This window comes from Anomaloglossus baeobatrachus, chromosome 9 (genome assembly GCF_048569485.1).
Source record: "Anomaloglossus baeobatrachus isolate aAnoBae1 chromosome 9, aAnoBae1.hap1, whole genome shotgun sequence".
Lineage (NCBI taxonomy): Eukaryota > Metazoa > Chordata > Amphibia > Anura > Aromobatidae > Anomaloglossus > Anomaloglossus baeobatrachus.
In genome coordinates, this window is record NC_134361.1 from 18636756 (window position 1) to 18659282 (window position 22527).

Sequence of the window (22527 nt, forward strand, 5' to 3'; positions counted from 1 at the left end):
TGGTCCGTCTTATTACAACATATAACAACCGTTGGAAGGAAATAGTGGAGATCTGTAAAAAACATTGGGGAATCTTAGCAACAGATTCAGCACTGAGATCTACTATTCCTGAATACCCATTAGTTACGGCACGTCGGGCCAGAAATATGAGGGACTACCTTGTGCGTAGCCATTACAATCCCACAATGAATCAACATAATGTGGGAACAATTGGATTTTACCCGTGTGGATTGTGCAAAGCTTGCAGCAATATGCGGAAAGCGAAAACTTTCCGCGGAGCTAGGGACAACAGAGAATATGTCATCAGGGCGTTTTTAACCTGCTCTTCTAAGGCAGTTATATATCAAGCCTCCTGTCCATGCGGCTTGCTTTATATAGGTATGACTACCCGGGAGTTAAAAGTCAGAGTGGGTGAGCACGTCAGGGATATAAAAAACTCAAAAGAAACATCTAGTAGCGAGAAATTGAAGACCATCCCTCGACATTTTAGGGAGTGCCACAACTCCGACTCTCGACAGCTGTGTGTAAAAGCCATCGACCAAATTAGGATCGATGCACGAGGTGGTGACATTGGCAGAACTCTCGCACGCTTAGAAAGCCGGTGGATCTATAGGCTGGGCACTGTGACCCCCGAAGGTCTAAATGAAAATTTTGGATTTAACGCCTTTTGTGAACATATGTCTTATCCTGTGGGGGATCTCTTGTTTTTAATTGAATTTTTTATACTGTTTTAGTTATTTCTATACTCTTTTGGCATGATCTGTTTCTATCAACAGAGGATGGCATACCTTGCTTGAGTCGTAATTGTATTCTTGTTTTTCTTGAGGTCATTGCATTGCGCGAATCCTGTACCTAATCGGTGGAATTGGCACATATATTGTGAATACCCTGGAATCGGAAAAACAGCTACCGGCACTGGATGATTGATTTATGAAGCATTATGCGTCGAGCGACCATAAAGTTGGATGAATGTCGCAACATTATGGATTTCATCAAGTGATCAAAGAATGAAAGACTTACTAAGGAATGACCTACAATCAAGTCTAGCGTTATCCCATGTACTGGACATTGTTCTGGATGTGGGATCATGTGTGGTTATTCATGATTCTTTCAATTATAGGTGCATGGGTTTTGCCTCCCCCCATGATCAATCTGGCCCCTGTTTGTAATCTCCCCCTGGTAGGTGAAGGATTAAGGGTTGTGGTGATACATTAGGTACATCTCAGTAAACAGCGGCAACAGTGGCCTTAGATTTAGTGAAGTGGGGCATTTAGTACGGGTGGTTGGTCATGAGTAGGCAATTATATAGGGTTGTATAATATATGTAAGGGGATATCACTAATAGATAATGGATATGGGAGGTAACCTATTGTAAGGTGGCTGGTTTTTGTGCAGTTTGGGGATGTAAAATTACATGTATTTGGCTTGGGGCTATGATAAGCATGTAAGGAATATGTAAATTGTTGTTTGTGTGTAGCTGCAAATGGCCTGCTAATGTAAATAACCCCGAGAGCACACACAACCTGTGTGCATTTTTGCTACCGTAAAACTATCATTATAATATGCATACAGCCCATTATTTTAGGTATTAAGCAGCCTCTGTATCCGGTTTCTGGATAATATGTTTATGAGATCAGATAGTAATAAGACCTGCGAATGATTGGCCTCGATCGTAGTATTCTTCCTTTACTCTATGAACACATGTGGTGGTGACTGCTGCTTGGTGAGCCACGCTGAGCGCGGCTGGTATCCGGGAGGAGATTTCCTTACCTCTCAGTACGGCCATAACAAGCGGGCCGCGCGCATGCTCGGTAGCCTTGGCATCGCGTTGCCATGGTGGCCGGGCCTGCTCGCGTCCCGCCCCAGGCCGGAAGTGAGGTGAGGCAACTTCCGGAGTCTCCTCCGACTGGAACCAGGCCGCGCCGATGATAGCGTGGAGCCGGATATGCGATTATGCACCATATGTGCTCAATTTTAACAGAATATAAAAGGTGAGAGCTCAGCAGGGTGTGCATTAGCCTCCTGAGGAAGCCCTAGGCGGTGAAACGCGTCGAGGCGTGGTGGGTGGAGAGCAAGCTACTCTGGTCAGGTCTGTACTCGATTGTTTGATATTACTAGTTGTGCAGTAAAAATGATCGCTGTTAGCGAGGTGTGCTACTGAAGGTAGCTTACATGGGATATTGGTAGGTGGGGAATGACCCCTATGCATTAAGGCATGGTTTAATATCAGGCTTTGCACATTAGGTATGTCTGTAAGCTCACTAAATAGCTCATGGTGGAATTTGGAGGGACTAGTAGATGGTTAAGGCAGTTAGTATACTGGGTGAGATTATTGTTACCAGACAGCCCATTTTCTGTAGCCATTACCTGTATATCCCTCTGTGAGAATAGATTGTTATTTGTGTGCTGTTATAACAAGCAATTGGGATGTAACTGGTGGCCATGAATCTGGGTAGACACAGCCTCTTATGATTTATTATTAGAGGCCTGTTCTTGTTATTTTGATTGGTAAAATCTGCAGGGAGGTATAGAGGCTTGGCTTAGCACTGATTGCACCCCATTATGAGTATATGTGAGTGCACTCAATAGTCCATGGAGGAATTGTGAGGGGTTAACAGATATTTAGGACATTCATGCACTAGGTGAGATTTTTGATCTTAAATCGATCTATCTGTAGCCTCTAGCTTTCATAGCCCTATGGATGAGTGAATTGTATACCTGATAATATCAAGGTCAATTAGGGAAGAACATAAAGGTTGTGAATTTGTGATTGACCAATACAGGCATATATAACCATTTATGACCTACTACGAGAAGTTTTTCTAGGTATTGCCCCTATGTGGCCTTTATGGTTGCGCATCACGCTATGGTGTTATCTGCAAGTTTAAGAAATTGTGTAATTAGGAAATGGAGTACTTATTGAAGACCTGGTAGATTTGTTTCTGATCCCCAACCCACCTTTCCTCCAATTTGGGGGAGTTATATTTGTACACTTGCTACCCTGTAGTGCCATTAAGTCCAAAAATGTGTGTTTTTTATTATATGTAATAAAGTTTATTTTTATGGAAGTTTTGCATCAAATATATATTCTTGGTTCAAGGATATAAGTGGTTGTATATGTGTGTGTGTGTATGTGTGTGTGTATGTGTGTGTGTGTGCGTATGTGTGTGTATGTGTATATGTGTGTGTGTGTATGTGTATGTGTATATGTGTGTGTGCGTGTGTGTGTGTGTGTATATGTGTGTGTGTGTGTGTGTGTGTGTGTGTATGTCCGCTAAAGGAATCCACACCATTTCATTTACAATCACGAAATTTTGCACAGACACTCCATGTGACCCAGGGAACGTCATAGACTATGTTTTGACAGGAAATTTTAAAACCACCATTTAGTTACTCTCCAAAAAACCTGCCTCCATTAAAGTCAATGGAGCTGCCAGCTATTAGGTTATTATTAGCAGCTGTGAGTGGTTTCTATAGGAACAAAATATATTGTTAGTATAAGAAGCTTATGTGTGGGTAATAAGTGGGGAGATGAATAGAGAGAGACAGAAAGAGACAGAGAGAGAGACACAGTCAAAGAGACAGACAGAGGCAGACAGACAGAGACAGACAGGGAAAGAGACAGACAGGGAAAGAGATAGAGACAAGAAAAGAAACATTGAAAGAGACAGATACAAGTAAAGAGACAGGGAAAGAGAAAGAGACAAGTGAAGAGACAGGGAAAGAGACAGAAAGGGAAAGAGACAGATGGGGAAAGAGACAAACAGGGAAAGAAACAGACATGGAAAGAGACAGACCTGGAACAAAACAGACCTGGAAAGAGACAGACAGGGAAAGAGACAGACAGGGAAAGAGACAGAGGGGGAAAGAGACAGACCTGGAACGAGAAAGACCTGGATCGAGACAGACGGGGAACGAGACAGACGGGGAACGAGACAGAGAGAGAACGAGACAGACGGAGCAAGAGATAGATGGAGAAAGAGGCAGACCTGGAAAGAGACAGACGGGGAACAAGACAGACGGGGAACGAGACAGACGGGGAACGAGACAGACGGGGAACGAGACAGACGGGGAACGAGACAGACGGGGAACGAGACAGACGGAGAACGAGACAGACGGAGAACGAGACAGACGGGGAATGAGACAGACGGGGAAAGAGACAGATCTGGAATGAGACAGATGGGGAAAGAGACTGACAGACAGAGACAGACGCAGAGATAGAGAGAGATAAACAGAGAGACTGATATAGAGACAGACAGAGAGACTGATACAGACAGACAGAGACAGACAGACAGAGACTAGGAGAGAGACAGAGAGACAGTTACTATCCCGGGCAACGCCAGGTACTACACCTAGTCTAATATATAAAGCTGAGTGTATGTGTGTGTGTGTGTGTGTGTGTGTGTGTGTGTGTGTGTGTGTATGTCCGCTAAAGGAATCCACACCGTCGCATTTACAATCATGACATTTTGCACAGAAACCCCATGTGACCCAGGGAACGTCATAGACTATGTTTGGGAGGGAAAATTTAACCCCGCGCTTTACACTTACTCTCCAAAAATCCTGCCTCTATTAAACTGAATGGAGGTGGGAGCTACAGGCTATAAATAGCAACTGTCAGTGGTTGCTATAGGAACAAAATAAACTGTTAGTATAAGAAGCTTATGTGTGAGGTAATCTGATGTCGGTGGGGAGACGGATAGAGAGAGAGACAGAAAAAGACAGACAGACACAGACAGAGACAGCCCTGGAAAGAGACAGCACTGGAAAGAGACAGCTGGGCAAAGAGATAGCCCGACAAAGAGACAGACCTGGAAAGAGGCAGACCTGGAAAGAGACAGACCGGGCAAAGAGACAGACCGGGCAAAGAGACAGATGGGGCAAAGAGACAGATGGGGAAAGAGACAGACCGGGAAAGAGAGAGACCGGGAAAGAGACAGCCGAGCAAAGAGACAGACCTAGAAAGAGACAGCCTAGAAAGAGACAGACCGGGCAAAGAGACAGACCGGGCAAAGAGACAGACCGGGCAAAGAGACAGCCCTGGAAAGAGACAGCCCTGGAAAGAGACAGCCCTGGAAAGAGACAGCCCTGGAAAGAGACAGCTGGGCAAAGAGACAGCGGGCAAAGAGACAGACGGGCAAAGAGACAGACGGGCAAAGACAGAAACAGACAGACACAGAGATAGAGACAGACACAGAGATAGAGACAGACAGACAAGGAAAGAGACAGACAGAGAGACAGACAGAGAGACAGACAGACAGTGACACACAGACAGAGACTGGGAGAGAGACAGTGACTATCCCGGGCAGAGCCGGGCACTGGAGCTAGTAATAAATATAATGGAATAAATCAGAAGATGAAACTTTACTTGTACATCGCGTTTTTACGTCGTTCTGACGCCTTCATCAGGTAAATATCAAATAACGAGCGAGTCCCCTAAATTTCAAGAAAGAAAAATGGCGCAATGATTAGGAGGAATCACAAGGACTCTGAAACGCGTGGTGAAATATGTTACGTTATCCGTTTTTTGGCTTATGCTCTTACACTGGCCGGGCTTAAATTGCTGTTTTTCTGCGGCCTTCTGCTTTTCCTGTCACTGAATTATTCGGAGACTGAAGATATGTATCTAACAAAAAATAAGAATGGCTCCGAAATGCGTAAGCCAATGCAAGATTCCTTTTTGGATCTACTGGATTATGCTGTTCGGATATCCTGGCAGTACCAGGGGTAAACTATTGATTTCCTGATCAGTCAGAATCTTCATTCGGAGTCTGAGGTTCGCTGGCCGAGCGTCTGGAGCGGCAGCCGCGAGAACCATTGATTAAGACCACTAAGAGCGCTATATAAAATGAAAGCTGTGATTTGATTGGTCACTACGGGGAACACAGACAATTTTTTAGACGGTTTGACAGGTTTCTCCAATCACTTACTAATATTGAAGGAGGATTCTGAATACTGACAGCGAGGGCCTTCAAACTGTGCTCGGCAGACGCAGCTCGTTCCATTAAAATCCCCTCCATTCAAACAAACTGAAAAAAATAAAGTCGTGAGAGAAGATCAAACTGTGACCGAGAAAAAAGCCGAGGAAAAGTCACCGACAACAGCCAATCACACCCACCTGCCGTGGTCAGGGCTTCAGTCGTGGCTGGAACGTGGCTGGTAGTCGCATTGGTGGTCGGGACGGTTCTCCTGGTTGTAGGATGGACGGTTTCATGCCTCGGAGTACGGGCCTCAGTTGTATGGGTTATATTCCCGCTCACAGTCAGATGAGTCCTAATAGTTGTAGAATGGATTGTGCCTTCACTAACACTGGGACCTGAAGCATTGCTCATAGGCCGGATGGTGGAAGTATAGACTGTATTATGATTTATTACAGTAGGTGTAGTATACGCTGTATTCTCAGTCACTATAGGCACAATACGCTCAGTTGTAGTATACGCTGTATTCTCAGTTACTGTAGGCACAATACGCTCAGTTGTAGTATACGCTGTATTCTCAGTTACTATAGGCACAATACGCTCAGTTGTAGTATGGGCTGTATTCTCAGTTACTATAGGCACAATACGCTCAGTTGTAGTATACGCTGTATTCTCAGTTACTATAGGCACAATACGCTCAGTTGTAGTATACGCTGTATTCTCAGTTACTATAGGCACAATACGCTCAGTTGTAGTATGAGCTGTATTCTCAGTTACTATAGGCACAATCCTCTCAGTTGTAGTATGGGCTGTATTCTCAGTTACTATAGGCACAATCCTCTCAGTTGTAGTATGGGCTGTATTCTCAGTTACTATAGGCACAATACTCTCAGTTGTAGTATGGGCTGTATTCTCAGTTACTATAGGCACAATACGCTCAGTTGTAGTATAGGCTGTATTCTCAGTTACTATAGGCATAATACGCTCAGTTGTAGTATGGGCTGTATTCTCAGTTACCATAGGCACAATACGCTCAGTTGTAGTATGGGCTGTATTCTCAGTTACTATAGGCACAATACGCTCAGTTGTAGTATGGGCTGTATTCTCAGTTACTATAGGCACAATACGCTCAGTTGTAGTATGGGCTGTATTCTCAGTTACTATAGGCACAATACTCTCAGTTGCAGTATGGGCTGTATTCTCAGTTACTATAGGCACAATACGCTCAGTTGTAGTATGGGCTGTATTCTCAGTTACTATAGGCACAATACGCTCAGTTGTAGTATGGGCTGTATTCTCAGTTACTATAGGCACAATACGCTCAGTTGTAGTATACGCTGTATTCTCAGTTACTATAGGCACAATACGCTCAGTTGTAGTATGGGCTGTATTCTCAGTTACTATAGGCACAATACTCTCAGTTGTAGTATGGGCTGTATTCTCAGTTACTATAGGCACAATACGCTCAGTTGTAGTATGGGCTGTATTCTCAGTTACTATAGGCACAATACGCTCAGTTGTAGTATGGGCTGTATTCTCAGTTACTGTAGGCACAATACTCTCAGTTGTAGTATGAGCTGTATTCTCAGTTACTATAGGCACAATACGCTCAGTTGTAGTATGGGCTGTATTCTCAGTTACTATAGGCACAATACGCTCAGTTGTAGTATGGGCTGTATTCTCAGTTACTATAGGCACAATACTCTCAGTTGCAGTATGGGCTGTATTCTCAGTTACTATAGGCACAATACGCTCAGTTGTAGTATGGGCTGTATTCTCAGTTACTATAGGCACAATACGCTCAGTTGTAGTATGGGCTGTATTCTCAGTTACTATAGGCACAATACGCTCAGTTGTAGTATACGCTGTATTCTCAGTTACTATAGGCACAATACGCTCAGTTGTAGTATGGGCTGTATTCTCAGTTACTATAGGCACAATACGCTCAGTTGTAGTATAGGCTGTATTCTCAGTTACTATACGCATAATACGCTCAGTTGTAGTATGGGCTGTATTCTCAGTTACTGTAGGCACAATACTCTCAGTTGTAGTATGAGCTGTATTTTCAGTTACAATAGGCACAATACTCTCAGTTGTAGTATGAGCTGTATTCTCAGTTACTATAGGCACAATACTCTCAGTTGTAGTATGGGCTGTATTCTCAGTTACTGTAGGCACAATACGCTCAGTTGTAGTATGGGCTGTATTCTCAGTTACTATAGGCACAATACTCTCAGTTGTAGTATGAGCTGTATTCTCAGTTACTGTAGGCACAATACTCTCAGTTGTAGTATGGGCTGTATTCTCAGTTACTATACGCATAATACGCTCAGTTGTAGTATGGGCTGTATTCTCAGTTACTATAGGCACAATACTCTCAGTTGTAGTATACGCTGTATTCTCAGTTACTGTAGGCACAATACGCTCAGTTGTAGTATGGGCTGTATTCTCAGTTACTATAGGCATAATGCGCTCAGTTGTAGTATGGGCTGTATTCTCAGTTACTGTAGGCACAATACGCTCAGTTGTAGTATGGGCTGTATTCTCAGTTACTGTAGGCACAATACGCTCAGTTGTAGTATGGGCTGTATTCTCAGTTACTGTAGGCACAATACGCTCAGTTGTAGTATGGGCTGTATTCTCAGTTACTGTAGGCACAATGCGCTCAGTTGTAGTATGGGCTGTATTCTCAGTTACTGTAGGCACAATACGCTCAGTTGTAGTATGGGTTGTATTCTCAGTTACTATAGGCACAATACTCTCAGTTGTAGTATGGGCTGTATTCTCAGTTACTATAGGCATAATACGCTCAGTTGTAGTATGGGCTGTATTCTCAGTTACTATAGGCACAATACTCTCAGTTGTAGTATACGCTGTATTCTCAGTTACTGTAGGCACAATACGCTCAGTTGTAGTATGGGCTGTATTCTCAGTTACTATAGGCATAATACGCTCAGTTGTAGTATGGGCTGTATTCTCAGTTACTGTAGGCACAATACGCTCAGTTGTAGTATGGGCTGTATTCTCAGTTACTATAGGCACAATACTCTCAGTTGTAGTATGAGCTGTATTCTCAGTTACTATAGGCACAATACTCTCAGTTCTAGTATGAGCTATATTCTCAGTTACTGTAGGCACAATACGCTCAGTTGTAGTATGAGCTGTATTCTCAGTTACTATAGGCACAATACGCTCAGTTGTAGTATGGGCTGTATTCTCAGTTACTATAGGCACAATACGCTCAGTTGTAGTATGGGCTGTATTCTCAGTTACTGTAGGCACAATACTCTCAGTTGTAGTATGAGCTGTATTCTCAGTTACTGTAGGCACAATACTCTCAGTTGTAGTATGAGCTGTATTCTCAGTTACTATAGGCACAATACGCTCAGTTGTAGTATGGGCTGTATTCTCAGTTACTATAGGCACAATACGCTCAGTTGTAGTATGGGCTGTATTCTCAGTTACTGTAGGCACAATACTCTCAGTTGTAGTATGAGCTGTATTCTCAGTTACTATAGGCACAATACGCTCAGTTGTAGTATGGGCTGTATTCTCAGTTACTATAGGCACAATACGCTCAGTTGTAGTATGGGTTGTATTCTCAGTTACTATAGGCACAATACGCTCAGTTGTAGTATGGGCTGTATTCTCAGTTACTATAGGCACAATACGCTCAGTTGTAGTATGGGCTGTATTCTCAGTTACTATAGGCACAATATTCTCAGTTGTAGTATGGGCTGTATTCTCAGTTACTATAGGCACAATACTCTCAGTTGTAGTATGGGCTGTATTCTCAGTTACTATAGGCACAATACTCTCAGTTGTAGTATGGGCTGTATTCTCAGTTACTATAGGCACAATACGCTCAGTTGTAGTATGGGTTGTATTCTCAGTTACTGTAGGCACAATATTCTCAGTTGTAGTATGGGCTGTATTCTCAGTTACTATAGGCACAATACGCTCAGTTGTAGTATGGGCTGTATTCTCAGTTACTATAGGCACAATATTCTCAGTTGTAGTATGGGCTGTATTCTCAGTTACTGTAGGCACAATACGCTCAGTTGTAGTATGGGTTGTATTCTCAGTTACTGTAGGCACAATATTCTCAGTTGTAGTATGGGCTGTATTCTCAGTTACTATAGGCACAATACGCTCAGTTGTAGTATGGGCTGTATTCTCAGTTACTATAGGCACAATGCGCTCAGTTGTAGTATGAGCTGTATTCTCAGTTACTATAGGCACAATATTCTCAGTTGTAGTATGGGCTGTATTCTCAGTTACTGTAGGCACAATGCGCTCAGTTGTAGTATGGGCTGTATTCTCAGTTACTGTAGGCACAATACGCTCAGTTGTAGTATGGGCTGTATTCTCAGTTACTGTAGGCAGAATACGCTCAGTTGTAGTATGGGCTGTATTCTCAGTTCCTTTAGGCACAATCCTCTCAGTTGTAGTATGGGCTGTATTTTCAGTTACTATAGGCACAATGCGCTCAGTTGTAGTATGGTTTTTATTCTCAGTTACTATAGGCACAATACGCTCAGTTGTAGTATGGGCTGTATTCTCAGTTACTGTAGGCACAATACTCTCAGTTGTAGTATGGGCTGTATTCTCAGTCACTATAGGCACAATACGCTCAGTTGTTGTATGGGCTGTATTTTCAGTTACTATAGGCACAATACGCTCAGTTGTAGTATGGGCTGTATTCTCAGTTACTATAGGCACAATACGCTCAGTTGTAGTATGGGCTGTATTCTCAGTCACTATAGGCACAATACGCTCAGTTGTAGTATGGGCTGTATTCTCAGTTACTATAGGCACAATCCTCTCAGTTGTAGTAAGGGCTGTATTCTCAGTTCCTATAGGCACAAAACGCTCAGTTGTAGTATGGGCTGTATTCTCAGTCACTATAGGCACAATGCGCTCAGTTGTAGTATGGGCTGTATTCTCAGTTACTGTAGGCACAATACGCTCAGTTGTAGTATGGGCTGTATTTTCAGTTACAATAGGCACAATACTCTCAGTTGTAGTATGGGCTGTATTCTCAGTTACTATAGGCACAATACTCTCAGTTGTAGTATGGGCTGTATTCTCAGTTACTGTAGGCACAATACGCTCAGTTGTAGTATGGGCTGTATTCTCAGTTACTGTAGACACAATCCTCTCAGTTGTAGTATGGGCTGTATTCTCAGTTACTATAGGCACAATACTCTCAGTTGTAGTATGGGCTGTATTCTCAGTTACTGTAGACACAATACGCTCAGTTGTAGTATGGGCTGTATTCTCAGTTACTATAGGCACAATATTCTCAGTTGTAGTATGGGCTGTATTCTCAGTTGCTATAGGCACAACAATACTCTCAGTTGTAGTATGGGCTGTATTCTCAGTTACTGTAGACACAATACTCTCATTTGTAGTATGGGCTGTATTCTCAGTTACAATAGGCATAATACGCTCAGTTGTAGTATGGGCTGTATTTTCAGTTACAATAGGCACAATACTCTCAGTTGTAGTATGGGCTGTATTCTCAGTTACTATAGGCACAATACTCTCAGTTGTAGTATGGGCTGTATTCTCAGTTACTGTAGGCACAATACGCTCAGTTGTAGTATGGGCTGTATTCTCAGTTACTATAGGCACAATACTCTCAGTTGTAGTATGGTCTGTATTCTCAGTTACTGTAGGCACAATACGCTCAGTTGTAGTATGGGGTATATTCTCAGTCACTATAGGCACAATGCGCTCAGTTGTAGTATGGGCTGTATTCTCAGTTACTATAGGCACAATACTCTCAGTTGTAGTATGGGCTGTATTCTCAGTTACTGTAGACACAATACTCTCATTTGTAGTATGGGCTGTATTCTCAGTTACAATAGGCATAATACGCTCAGTTGTAGTATGGGCTGTATTTTCAGTTACAATAGGCACAATACTCTCAGTTGTAGTATGGGCTGTATTCTCAGTTACTATAGGCACAATACTCTCAGTTGTAGTATGGGCTGTATTCTCAGTTACTGTAGGCACAATACGCTCAGTTGTAGTATGGGCTGTATTCTCAGTTACTATAGGCACAATACTCTCAGTTGTAGTATGGTCTGTATTCTCAGTTACTGTAGGCACAATACGCTCAGTTGTAGTATGGGGTATATTCTCAGTCACTATAGGCACAATGCGCTCAGTTGTAGTATGGGCTGTATTCTCAGTTACTATAGGCACAATACTCTCAGTTGTAGTATGGGCTGTATTCTCAGTTACTGTAGGCACAATATTCTCAGTTGTAGTATGGGCTGTATTTTCAGTTTCTGTAGGCACAATACGCTCAGTTGTAGTATGGGCTGTATTCTCAGTTACTGTAGGCACAATACGCTCAGTTGTAGTATGGGCTGTATTCTCAGTTACTGTAGGCACAATACGCTCAGTTGTAGTATGGGCTGTATTCTCAGTTACTATAGGCACAATCCTCTCAGTTGTAGTAAGGGCTGTATTCTCAGTTCCTATAGGCACAATACGCTCAGTTGTAGTATGGGCTGTATTCTCAGTCACTATAGGCACAATGCGCTCAGTTGTAGTATGGGCTGTATTCTCAGTTACTGTAGGCACAATACGCTCAGTTATAGTATGGGCTGTATTCTCAGTTCCTATAGGCACAATACTCTCAGTTGTAGTATGGGCTGTATTCTCAGTTACTGTAGACACAATACGCTCAGTTGTAGTATGGGCTGTATTCTCAGTTACTATAGGCACAATATTCTCAGTTGTAGTATGGGCTGTATTCTCAGTTACTATAGGCACAATCCTCTCAGTTGTAGTAAGGGCTGTATTCTCAGTTCCTATAGGCACAATACGCTCAGTTGTAGTATGGGCTGTATTCTCAGTCACTATAGGCACAATACGCTCAGTTGTAGTATGGGCTGTATTCTCAGTTACTGTAGGCAGAATACGCTCAGTTATAGTATGGGCTGTATTCTCAGTTACTATAGGCACAATATTCTCAGTTGTAGTATGGGCTGTATTCTCAGTTACTATAGGCACAATACTCTCAGTTGTAGTATGGGCTGTATTCTCAGTTACAATAGGCATAATACGCTCAGTTGTAGTATGGGCTGTATTCTCAGTTACTATAGGCACAATACGCTCAGTTGTAGTATGGGCTGTATTTTCAGTTACAATAGGCAGAATACGCTCAGTTGTAGTATGGGGTATATTCTCAGTCACTATAGGCACAATACGCTCAGTTGTAGTATGGGGTATATTCTCAGTTACTATAGGCACAATACTCTCAGTTGTAGTATGGGCTGTATTTTCAGTTACAATAGGCACAATACTCTCAGTTGTAGTATGGGCTGTATTCTCAGTTACTGTAGGCACAATATTCTCAGTTGTAGTATGGGCTGTATTCTCAGTTACTGTAGGCACAATACGCTCAGTTGTGGTATGGGCTGTTTTCTCAGTTACTATAGGCACAATATTCTCAGTTGTAGTATGGGCTGTATTCTCAGTTACTGTAGGCACAATACGCTCAGTTGTAGTATGGGCTGTAATCTCAGTTACTATAGGCACAATCCTCTCAGTTGTAGTATGGGCTGTATTCTCAGTTACTATAGGCACAATCTTCTCAGTTGTAGTATGGGCTGTATTCTCAGTTACTATAGGCACAATACGCTTAGTTGTAGTATGGGCTGTATTCTCAGTTACTATAGGCACAATATTCTCAGTTGTAGTATGGGCTGTATTCTCAGTTACTATAGGCACAATCCTCTCAGTTGTAGTATGGGCTGTATTCTCAGTTACTATAGGCACAATACGCTCAGTTGTAGTATGGGCTGTATTCTCAGTTACTGTAGGCACAATGCGCTCAGTTGTAGTATGGGTTGTATTCTCAGTTACTATAGGCACAATACTCTCAGTTGTAGTATGGGTTGTATTCTCAGTTACTGTAGACACAATACGCTCAGTTGTAGTATGGGCTGTATTCTCAGTTCCTATAGGCACAATCCTCTCAGTTGTAGTATGGGTTGTATTCTCAGTTACTGTAGGCACAATGCGCTCAGTTGTAGTATGGGCTGTATTCTCAGTTACTGTAGGCACAATACTCTCAGTTGTAGTATGGGCTGTATTCTCAGTTACTATAGGCACAATCCTCTCAGTTGTAGTATGGGCTGTATTCTCAGTTACTATAGGCACAATACTCTCAGTTGTAGTATGGGCTGTATTCTCAGTCACTATAGGCACAATGCGCTCAGTTGTAGTATGGGCTGTATTCTCAGTTACTATAGGCACAATCCTCTCAGTTGTAGTATGGGCTGTATTCTCAGTTACTATAGGCACAATACTCTCAGTTGTAGTATGGGCTGTATTCTCAGTTACTATAGGCACAATACGCTCAGTTGTAGTATGGGCTGTATTCATAGTTCCTATAGGCACAATGCGCTCAGTTGTAGTATGGGCTGTATTCTCAGTTACTATAGGCACAATACGCTCAGTTGTAGTATGGGCTGTATTCTCAGTTACTGTAGGCAGAATACGCTCAGTTGTAGTATGGGCTGTATTCTCAGTCACTATAGGCACAATGCGCTCAGTTGTAGTATGGGTTGTATTCTCAGTTACTATCGGCACAATCCTCTCAGTTGTAGTATGGGCTGTATTCTCAGTTACTGTAGGCACAATACGCTCAGTTGTAGTATGGGTTGTATTCTCAGTTACTATAGGCACAATACTCTTAGTTGTAGTATGGGCTGTATTCTCAGTTGCTATAGGCACAATACTCTCAGTTGTAGTATGGGCTGTATTCTCACTTACTATAGGCACAATACGCTCAGTTATAGTATGGGCTGTATTCTCAGTTACTATAGGCACAATACGCTCAGTTGTAGTATGGGTTGTATTCTCGGTTACTGTAGGCACAATACGCTCAGTTGTAGTAAGGGCTGTATTCTCAGTTCCTATAGGCACAATACGCTCAGTTGTAGTATGGGTTGTATTCTCAGTTACTGGAGGCACAATACGCTCAGTTGTAGTATGGGCTGTATTCTCAGTTACTATAGGCACAATCCTCTCAGTTGTAGTATGGGATGTATTCTCAGTTACTGTAGGCACAATACGCTCAGTTGTAGTATGGGTTGTATTCTCAGTTACTATAGGCACAATACTCTTAGTTGTAGTATGGGCTGTATTCTCAGTTGCAATAGGCACAACAATACTCTCAGTTGTAGTATGGGCTGTATTCTCAGTTACTGTAGGCACAATGCGCTCAGTTGTAGTATGGGTTGTATTCTCAGTTACTGTAGGCACAATACGCTCAGTTGTAGTATGGGCTGTATTCTCAGTTACTATAGGCAGAATACGCTCAGTTGTAGTATGGGCTGTATTTTCAGTTACTATAGGCACAATACGCTCAGTTGTAGTATGGGCTGTATTCTCAGTCACTATAGGCACAATACGCTCAGTTGTAGTATGGACTGTATTCTCAGTTACTATAGGCACAATGCTCTCAGTTGTAGTATGGGCTGTATTCATAGTTCCTATAGGCACAATACGCTCAGTTGTAGTTTGGGGTGTATTCTCAGTCACTATAGGCACAATACGCTCAGTTATGGTATGACCAGTATTCTTCTCTGTTATAGGGAATGTATTCTCATGTGCAGTAGGACCAGTATCCTCCTCTGTAGTATGGGATATGTTCTCATGCGCAGTAGGACCAGTATCCTCCTCTGTAGTGTAGGATATGTTCTCATGCGCAGTAGGACCAGTATCCTCCTCTGTAGTGTAGGATATGTTCTCATGTGCAGTAGGACCAGTATCCTCCTCTGTAGTATGGGATATGTTCTCATGCGCAGTAGGACCAGTATCCTCCTCTGTAGTATGGGATATGTTTTCATGTGCAGTAGGACCAGTATCCTCCTCTGTAGTATGGGATATGTTTTCATGTACAGTAGGACCAGTATCCTCCTCTGTAGTATGGGATATGTTCTCATGCGCAGTAGGACCAGTATCCTCCTCTGTAGTGTAGGATATGTTCTCATGTGCAGTAGGACCAGTATCCTCCTCTGTAGTGTAGGATATGTTCTCATGCGCAGTAGGACCAGTATCCTTCTCTGTAGTATGGGATATGTTCTCATGTGCAGTAGGACCAGTATCCTCCTCTGTAGTATGGGATATGTTCTCATGTGCAGTAGGACCAGTATCCTCCTCTGTAGTGTAGGATATGTTCTCATGCGCAGTAGGACCAGTATCCTCCTCTGTAGTATGGGATATGTTCTCATGCGCAGTAGGACCAGTATCCTCCTCTGTAGTGTAAGATATGTTCTCATGCGCAGTAGGACCAGTATCCTCCTCTGTAGTATAGGATATGTTCTCATGTGCAGTAGGACCAGTATCCTCCTCTGTAGTGTAGGATATGTTCTCATGTGCAGTAGGACCAGTATCCTCCTCTGTAGTATGGGATATGTTCTCATGCGCAGTAGGACCAGTATCTTCCTCTGTAGTGTAGGATATGTTTTCATGTGCAGTAGGACCAGTATCCTCCTCTGTAGTATGGGATATGTTCTCATGCGCAGTAGGACCAGTATCCTCCTCTGTAGTGTGGGATATGTTCTCATGTGCAGTAGGACCAGTATCCTCCTCTGTAGTATGGGATATGTTCTCATGCGCAGTAGGACCAGTATCCTCCTCTGTAGTATGGGATATGTTCTCATGCGCAGTAGGACCAGTATCCTCCTCTGTAGTGTAGGATATGTTCTCATGTGCAGTAGGTCCAGTATCCTCCTCTGTAGTGTAGGATATGTTCTCATGTGCAGTAGGACCAGTATCCTCCTCATTAGTGGGGGATATGTTCTCATGTGCAGTAGGACCAGTATCCTCCTCATTAGTGGGGGATATGTTCTCATGTGCAGTAGGACCAGTATCTTCCTCATTAGTGGGGGATATGTTCTCATGTACAGTAGGACCAGTATCCTCCTCATTAGTGGGGGATATGTTCTCATGTGCAGTAGGACCAGTATCCTCCTCATTAGTGGGGGATATGTTCTCATGTGCAGTAGGACCAGTATCCTCCTCATTAGTGGGGGATATGTTCTCATGTGCAGTAGGACCAGTATCTTCCTCATTAGTGGGGGATATGTTCTCATGTGCAGTAGGACCAGTATCCTCCTCATTAGTGGGGGATATGTTCTCATGTGCAGTAGGACCAGTATCCTTCTCATTAGTGGGGGATATGTTCTCATGTGCAGTAGGACCAGTATCCTTCTCATTAGTGGGGGATATGTTCTCATGTGCAGTAGGACCAGTATCCTCCTCATTAGTGGGGGATATGTTCTCATGCACAGTAGGTCCAGTATCCTCCTCATTAGTGGGGGATATGTTCTCATGTGCAGTAGGACCAGTATCCTCCTCATTAGTGGGGGATATGTTCTCATGCACAGTAGGTCCAGTATCCTCCTCATTAGTGGGGGATATGTTCTCATGTGCAGTAGGACCAGTATCCTTCTCATTAGTGGGGGATATGTTCTCATGTGCAGTAGGACCAGTATCCTCCTCATTAGTGGGGGATATGTTCTCATGCACAGTAGGTCCAGTATCCTCCTCATTAGTGGGGGATATGTTCTCATGTGCAGTAGGACCAGTATCCTTCTCATTAGTGGGGGATATGTTCTCATGTGCAGTAGGACCAGTATCTTCCTCATTAGTGGGGGATATGTTCTCATGTACAGTAGGACCAGTATCCTCCTCATTAGTGGGGGATATGTTCTCATGCACAGTAGGTCCAGTATCCTCCTCATTAGTGGGGGATATGTTCTCATGTGCAGTAGGACCAGTATCCTTCTCATTAGTGGGGGATATGTTCTCATGTGCAGTAGGACCAGTATCCTTCTCATTAGTGGGGGATATGTTCTCATGTGCAGTAGGACCAGTATCCTTCTCATTAGTGGGGGATATGTTCTCATGTGCAGTAGGACCAGTATCCTTCTCATTAGTGGGGGATATGTTCTCATGCACAGTAGGTCCAGTATCCTCCTCATTAGTGGGGGATATGTTCTCATGTGCAGTAGGACCAGTATCCTCCTCATTAGTGGGGGATATGTTCTCATGTGCAGTAGGACCAGTATCTTCCTCATTAGTGGGGGATATGTTCTCATGTGCAGTAGGTCCAGTATCCTCCTCATTAGTGGGGGATATGTTCTCATGTGCAGTAGGACCAGTATCCTTCTCATTAGTGGGGGATATGTTCTCATGTGCAGTAGGACCAGTATCCTTCTCATTAGTGGGGGATATGTTCTCATGCACAGTAGGTCCAGTATCCTCCTCATTAGTGGGGGATATGTTCTCATGTGCAGTAGGACCAGTATCCTTCTCATTAGTGGGGGATATGTTCTCATGTGCAGTAGGACCAGTATCCTTCTCATTAGTGGGGGATATGTTCTCATGCACAGTAGGTCCAGTATCCTCCTCATTAGTGGGGGATATGTTCTCATGTGCAGTAGGACCAGTATCCTTCTCATTAGTGGGGGATATGTTCTCATGTGCAGTAGGACCAGTATCCTTCTCATTAGTGGGGGATATGTTCTCATGTGCAGTAGGACCAGTATCCTCCTCATTAGTGGGGGATATGTTCTCATGTGCAGTAGGTCCAGTATCCTCCTCATTAGTGGGGGATATGTTCTCATGCACAGTAGGTCCAGTATCCTCCTCATTAGTGGGGGATATGTTCTCATGTGCAGTAGGTCCAGTATCCTCCTCATTAGTGGGGGATATGTTCTCATGTGCAGTAGGACCAGTATCCTTCTCATTAGTGGGGGATATGTTCTCATGTGCAGTAGGACCAGTATCCTCCTCATTAGTGGGGGATATGTTCTCATGTACAGTAGGACCAGTATCTTCCTCATTAGTGGGGGATATGTTCTCATGTGCAGTAGGACCAGTATCCTCCTCATTAGTGGGGGATATGTTCTCATGTGCAGTAGGACCCGTATCCTCCTCATTAGTGGGGGATATGTTCTCATGTGCAGTAGGTCCAGTATCCTCCTCATTAGTGGGGGATATGTTCTCATGTGCAGTAGGACCAGTATCCTCCTCATTAGTGGGGGATATGTTCTCATGTGCAGTAGGACCAGTATCTTCACTGCTTAACACTGTATCCATATTCCTAGGTTTAGGTCTGTCGCTGTTCTGAGACATTTCCACGGCGCCGTCTTCTGGTGGTGAGTTCTCTGTAGCACATATCTGACACGCTGCTCCCCCGATGTCACTGTGTCCTGGGGGGCAACAAAAAGATGAAAGAATAAGGCCAGACTGCTGTTATAGGGGGTCCACACACCCAAACTGCTGTTATAGGGGGTCCACACACCCAGACTGCTGTTATAGGGGGCTCCACACATCCAGACTGCTGTTATAGGGGGCTCCACACATCCAGACTGCTGTTATAGGGGGCTCCACACATCCAGACTGCTGTTATAGGGGGCTCCACACACCCAGACTGCTGTTATAGGGGGGTCCGCACATCCAGACTGCTGTTATAGGGGGGTCCACACATCCAGACTGCTGTTATGCTGTTATAGGGGGGTCCACACACCCAAACTGCTGTTATAGGGGGCTCCACACATCCAGACTGCTGTTATAGGGGGCTCCACACACCCAGACTGCTGTTATAGGGGGCTCCACACAACCAGACTGCTGTTATAGGGGGTCCACACACCCAGACTGCTGTTATAGGGGGTCCACACACCCAGACTGCTGTTATAGGGGGCTCCACACACCCAGACTGCTGTTATAGGGGGCTCCACACACCCAGACTGCTGTTATAGGGGGCTCCACACACCCTGACTGCTGTTATAGGGGGGTCCACACACCCAAACTGCTGTTATAGGGGGCTCCACACACCCAGACTGCTGTTATAGGGGGCTCCACGCACCCAGACTGCTGTTATAGGGGGCTCCACGCACCCAGACTGCTGTTATAGGGGGGTCCACACATCTAGACTGCTGTTATAGGGGGCTCCACGCACCCAGACTGCTGTTATGCTGTTATAGGGGGGTCCACACACCCAGACTGCTGTTATAGGGGGCTCCACGCACCCAGACTGCTGTTATAGGGGGGTCCACACATCTAGACTGCTGTTATAGGGGACTCCACGCACCCAGACTGCTGTTATGCTGTTATAGGGGGGTCCACACACCCAGACTGCTGTTATAGGGGGCTCCACACACCCAGACTGCTGTTATAGGGGGGTCCACACATCTAGACTGCTGTTATAGGGGGCTCCACGCACCCAGACTGCTGTTATGCTGTTATAGGGGGGTCCACACATCCAGACTGCTGTTATAGGGGGGTCCACACACCCAGACTGCTGTTATAGGGGGGTCCACACACCCAGACTGCTGTTATAGGGGGCTCCACACACCCTGACTGCTGTTATAGGGGGGTCCACACACCCAGACTGCTGTTATAGGGGGCTCCACACACCCAGACTGCTGTTATAGGGGGCTCCACACACCCAGACTGCTGTTATAGGGGGCTCCACACACTCAGACTGCTGTTATAGGGGGCTCCACGCACCCAGACTGCTGTTATAGGGGGGTCCACACATCTAGACTGCTGTTATAGGGGGCTCCACGCACCCAGACTGCTGTTATGCTGTTATAGGGGGCTCCACACACCCAGACTGCTGTTATAGGGGGCTCCACGCACCCAGACTGCTGTTATAGGGGGGTCCACACATCTAGACTGCTGTTATAGGGGGCTCCACGCACCCAGACTGCTGTTATGCTGTTATAGGGGGGTCCACACATCCAGACTGCTGTTATAGGGGGCTCCACACACCCAGACTGCTGTTATAGGGGGGTCCACACACCCAGACTGCTGTTATAGGGGGGTCCACACACCCAGACTGCTGTTATAGGGGGCTCCACACACCCAGACTGCTGTTATAGGGGGGTCCACACACCCAGACTGCTGTTATAGGGGGGCTCCACACACCCAGAGTTCTATTATAGGGGGGGCTTCAGACCACACATCGAGTCTGATGTTATAGGGGTGCTCCAGACTACACATCCAGACTGCTGTAATAGGGGGCTCCAGACTACACATCCAGACTGCTGTTATAGGGGGCTCCAGACTACACATCTAGACAGCTGTTATAGGGGGGCTCCAGACTACACATCTAGACTGCTATTATAGGGGGCTCCAGACTGCACATCTAGACTGCTGTTTGTGATGGTGGAATATGGGTGTTTGCAGGTTAATCACCCCCTGCGGGGCTTTTGTCCCTAAGTCTGGGGGAGGAGGGCCTGTAATCCACCTAAACTCTCTGCTTACCTGGGGTATTATTTATTCTGGCTGAGGAAGACAGGAAAGAAGGAGTGATATTGATCCTCTGAGGGAGAAGCTGACACCCCAGAGAGACTGTGTGAAACCCCGATTTCCCTGGAAAAGGACCTGTGGAGGATTATGACTAACCTCCTGGGACATTTATCCCATTACTGGACTATTTTACCCTCTGTGTGGTGGATTATTTGATGGACCTTCTGACTTGCTTGGAATAAATGTTCTTTGGATTGTTCAATCCTCTCTCACTCTGTTGATTGTGTGATATCGGAAAAGGACCTCGTGACAACAGGTGGCAGCAGTGGAATCATCAGAGCACAGCTCAATGGAGATCCACCCACAGAGTGAGTACAGAAACTGGACCGCATCCAGTGTACAATAGAGAGCCAGAGATCTGGGCGTGAGCTATTAGGGACTGAGTAAAGAAGGCTTAATTGATCTACTGGTGGATGTTAGCTAGACCACCTCCTCCCAGATGTCTAACGGACAAGCACTGGAGACGGGGATCCCTGCTCCAAAACGCCAGTGGTTGGTGTGGCTCAAAGAAGAGATGGCGGTTCTGGGCCCAGATGTATATCAGGAGTAGGAGGAGGCTGCTCACCGAGCACAGCAGAGACAAGAAGCAATGGAGTCTGGCAGAGGGAGTAATATGAGTTGGAGTGTAAACCCAGCGATCCAGGATACTGTACGGATCACCCGGGTGGACTTCAAGCCATTTGATGAGGCTTCCGGAGATGTAGAGGGGTTCTTCAAGGACTTTGAGCAGCAGTGTGCGGTGATGGAGGTTCCCCACTCTGGCTGGATGCGTTTGTTAGTGGGACTCCTGAACGGAGCCTGGCAGAGGCGTATCACACCATTGACTCACAGCAGAACCGGGATTACAACATTGTAAAGCGGACTATCCTGAATTATCATGCCATCACCCCAGACTCACATAGGGCATAGTTCCGAGACTTCCCATGCACCACGGGGGGGATTGTTTAGGATGTATGCTCATAAGATGTCCCAGGCATGTCGGAGATGGCTGGAAGCGGAAGACGCCTCCACTGTGGAAGACGTTATACAGGTATTTCTTATAGAACAATTTCTTTACAAGTATCCCTCAGAAATACGGGAATGGGTCAGAGAATGCACGCTGTGCACCTTGGATGGAGCTGCAGCCCTGGCTGATGAGGCCCATACTATCTGACCACAATGGAGGAGGCTTCTGGACAATAAGCCACAGCCTGTTCCTGCTCCCCGACCCTCTCCAGTTATATCTGCCCCTCCAACCAGCCGCAGACCGATGACACCC

At 44.9% G+C, this 22527-nt stretch overlaps 1 protein-coding gene across 1 annotated transcript in view; it reads right to left on the reverse strand.

The window, feature by feature from the left end:
* The window catches only part of LOC142251718 (mucin-3A-like), a 22639-nt gene extending 16307 nt beyond the window's left edge, over positions 1 to 6332 (reverse strand). The window contains exons 1-2 of the mRNA XM_075324775.1: positions 6119 to 6332; positions 5931 to 6029 (exon numbers count right to left, since the gene is read on the reverse strand). Of these exons, the coding sequence (XP_075180890.1) occupies positions 5931 to 6029; positions 6119 to 6332 (313 nt within the window). The remainder of the gene's footprint in view (positions 1 to 5930; positions 6030 to 6118) is intronic.
* Positions 6333 to 22527: the final 16195 nt, after the last annotated feature.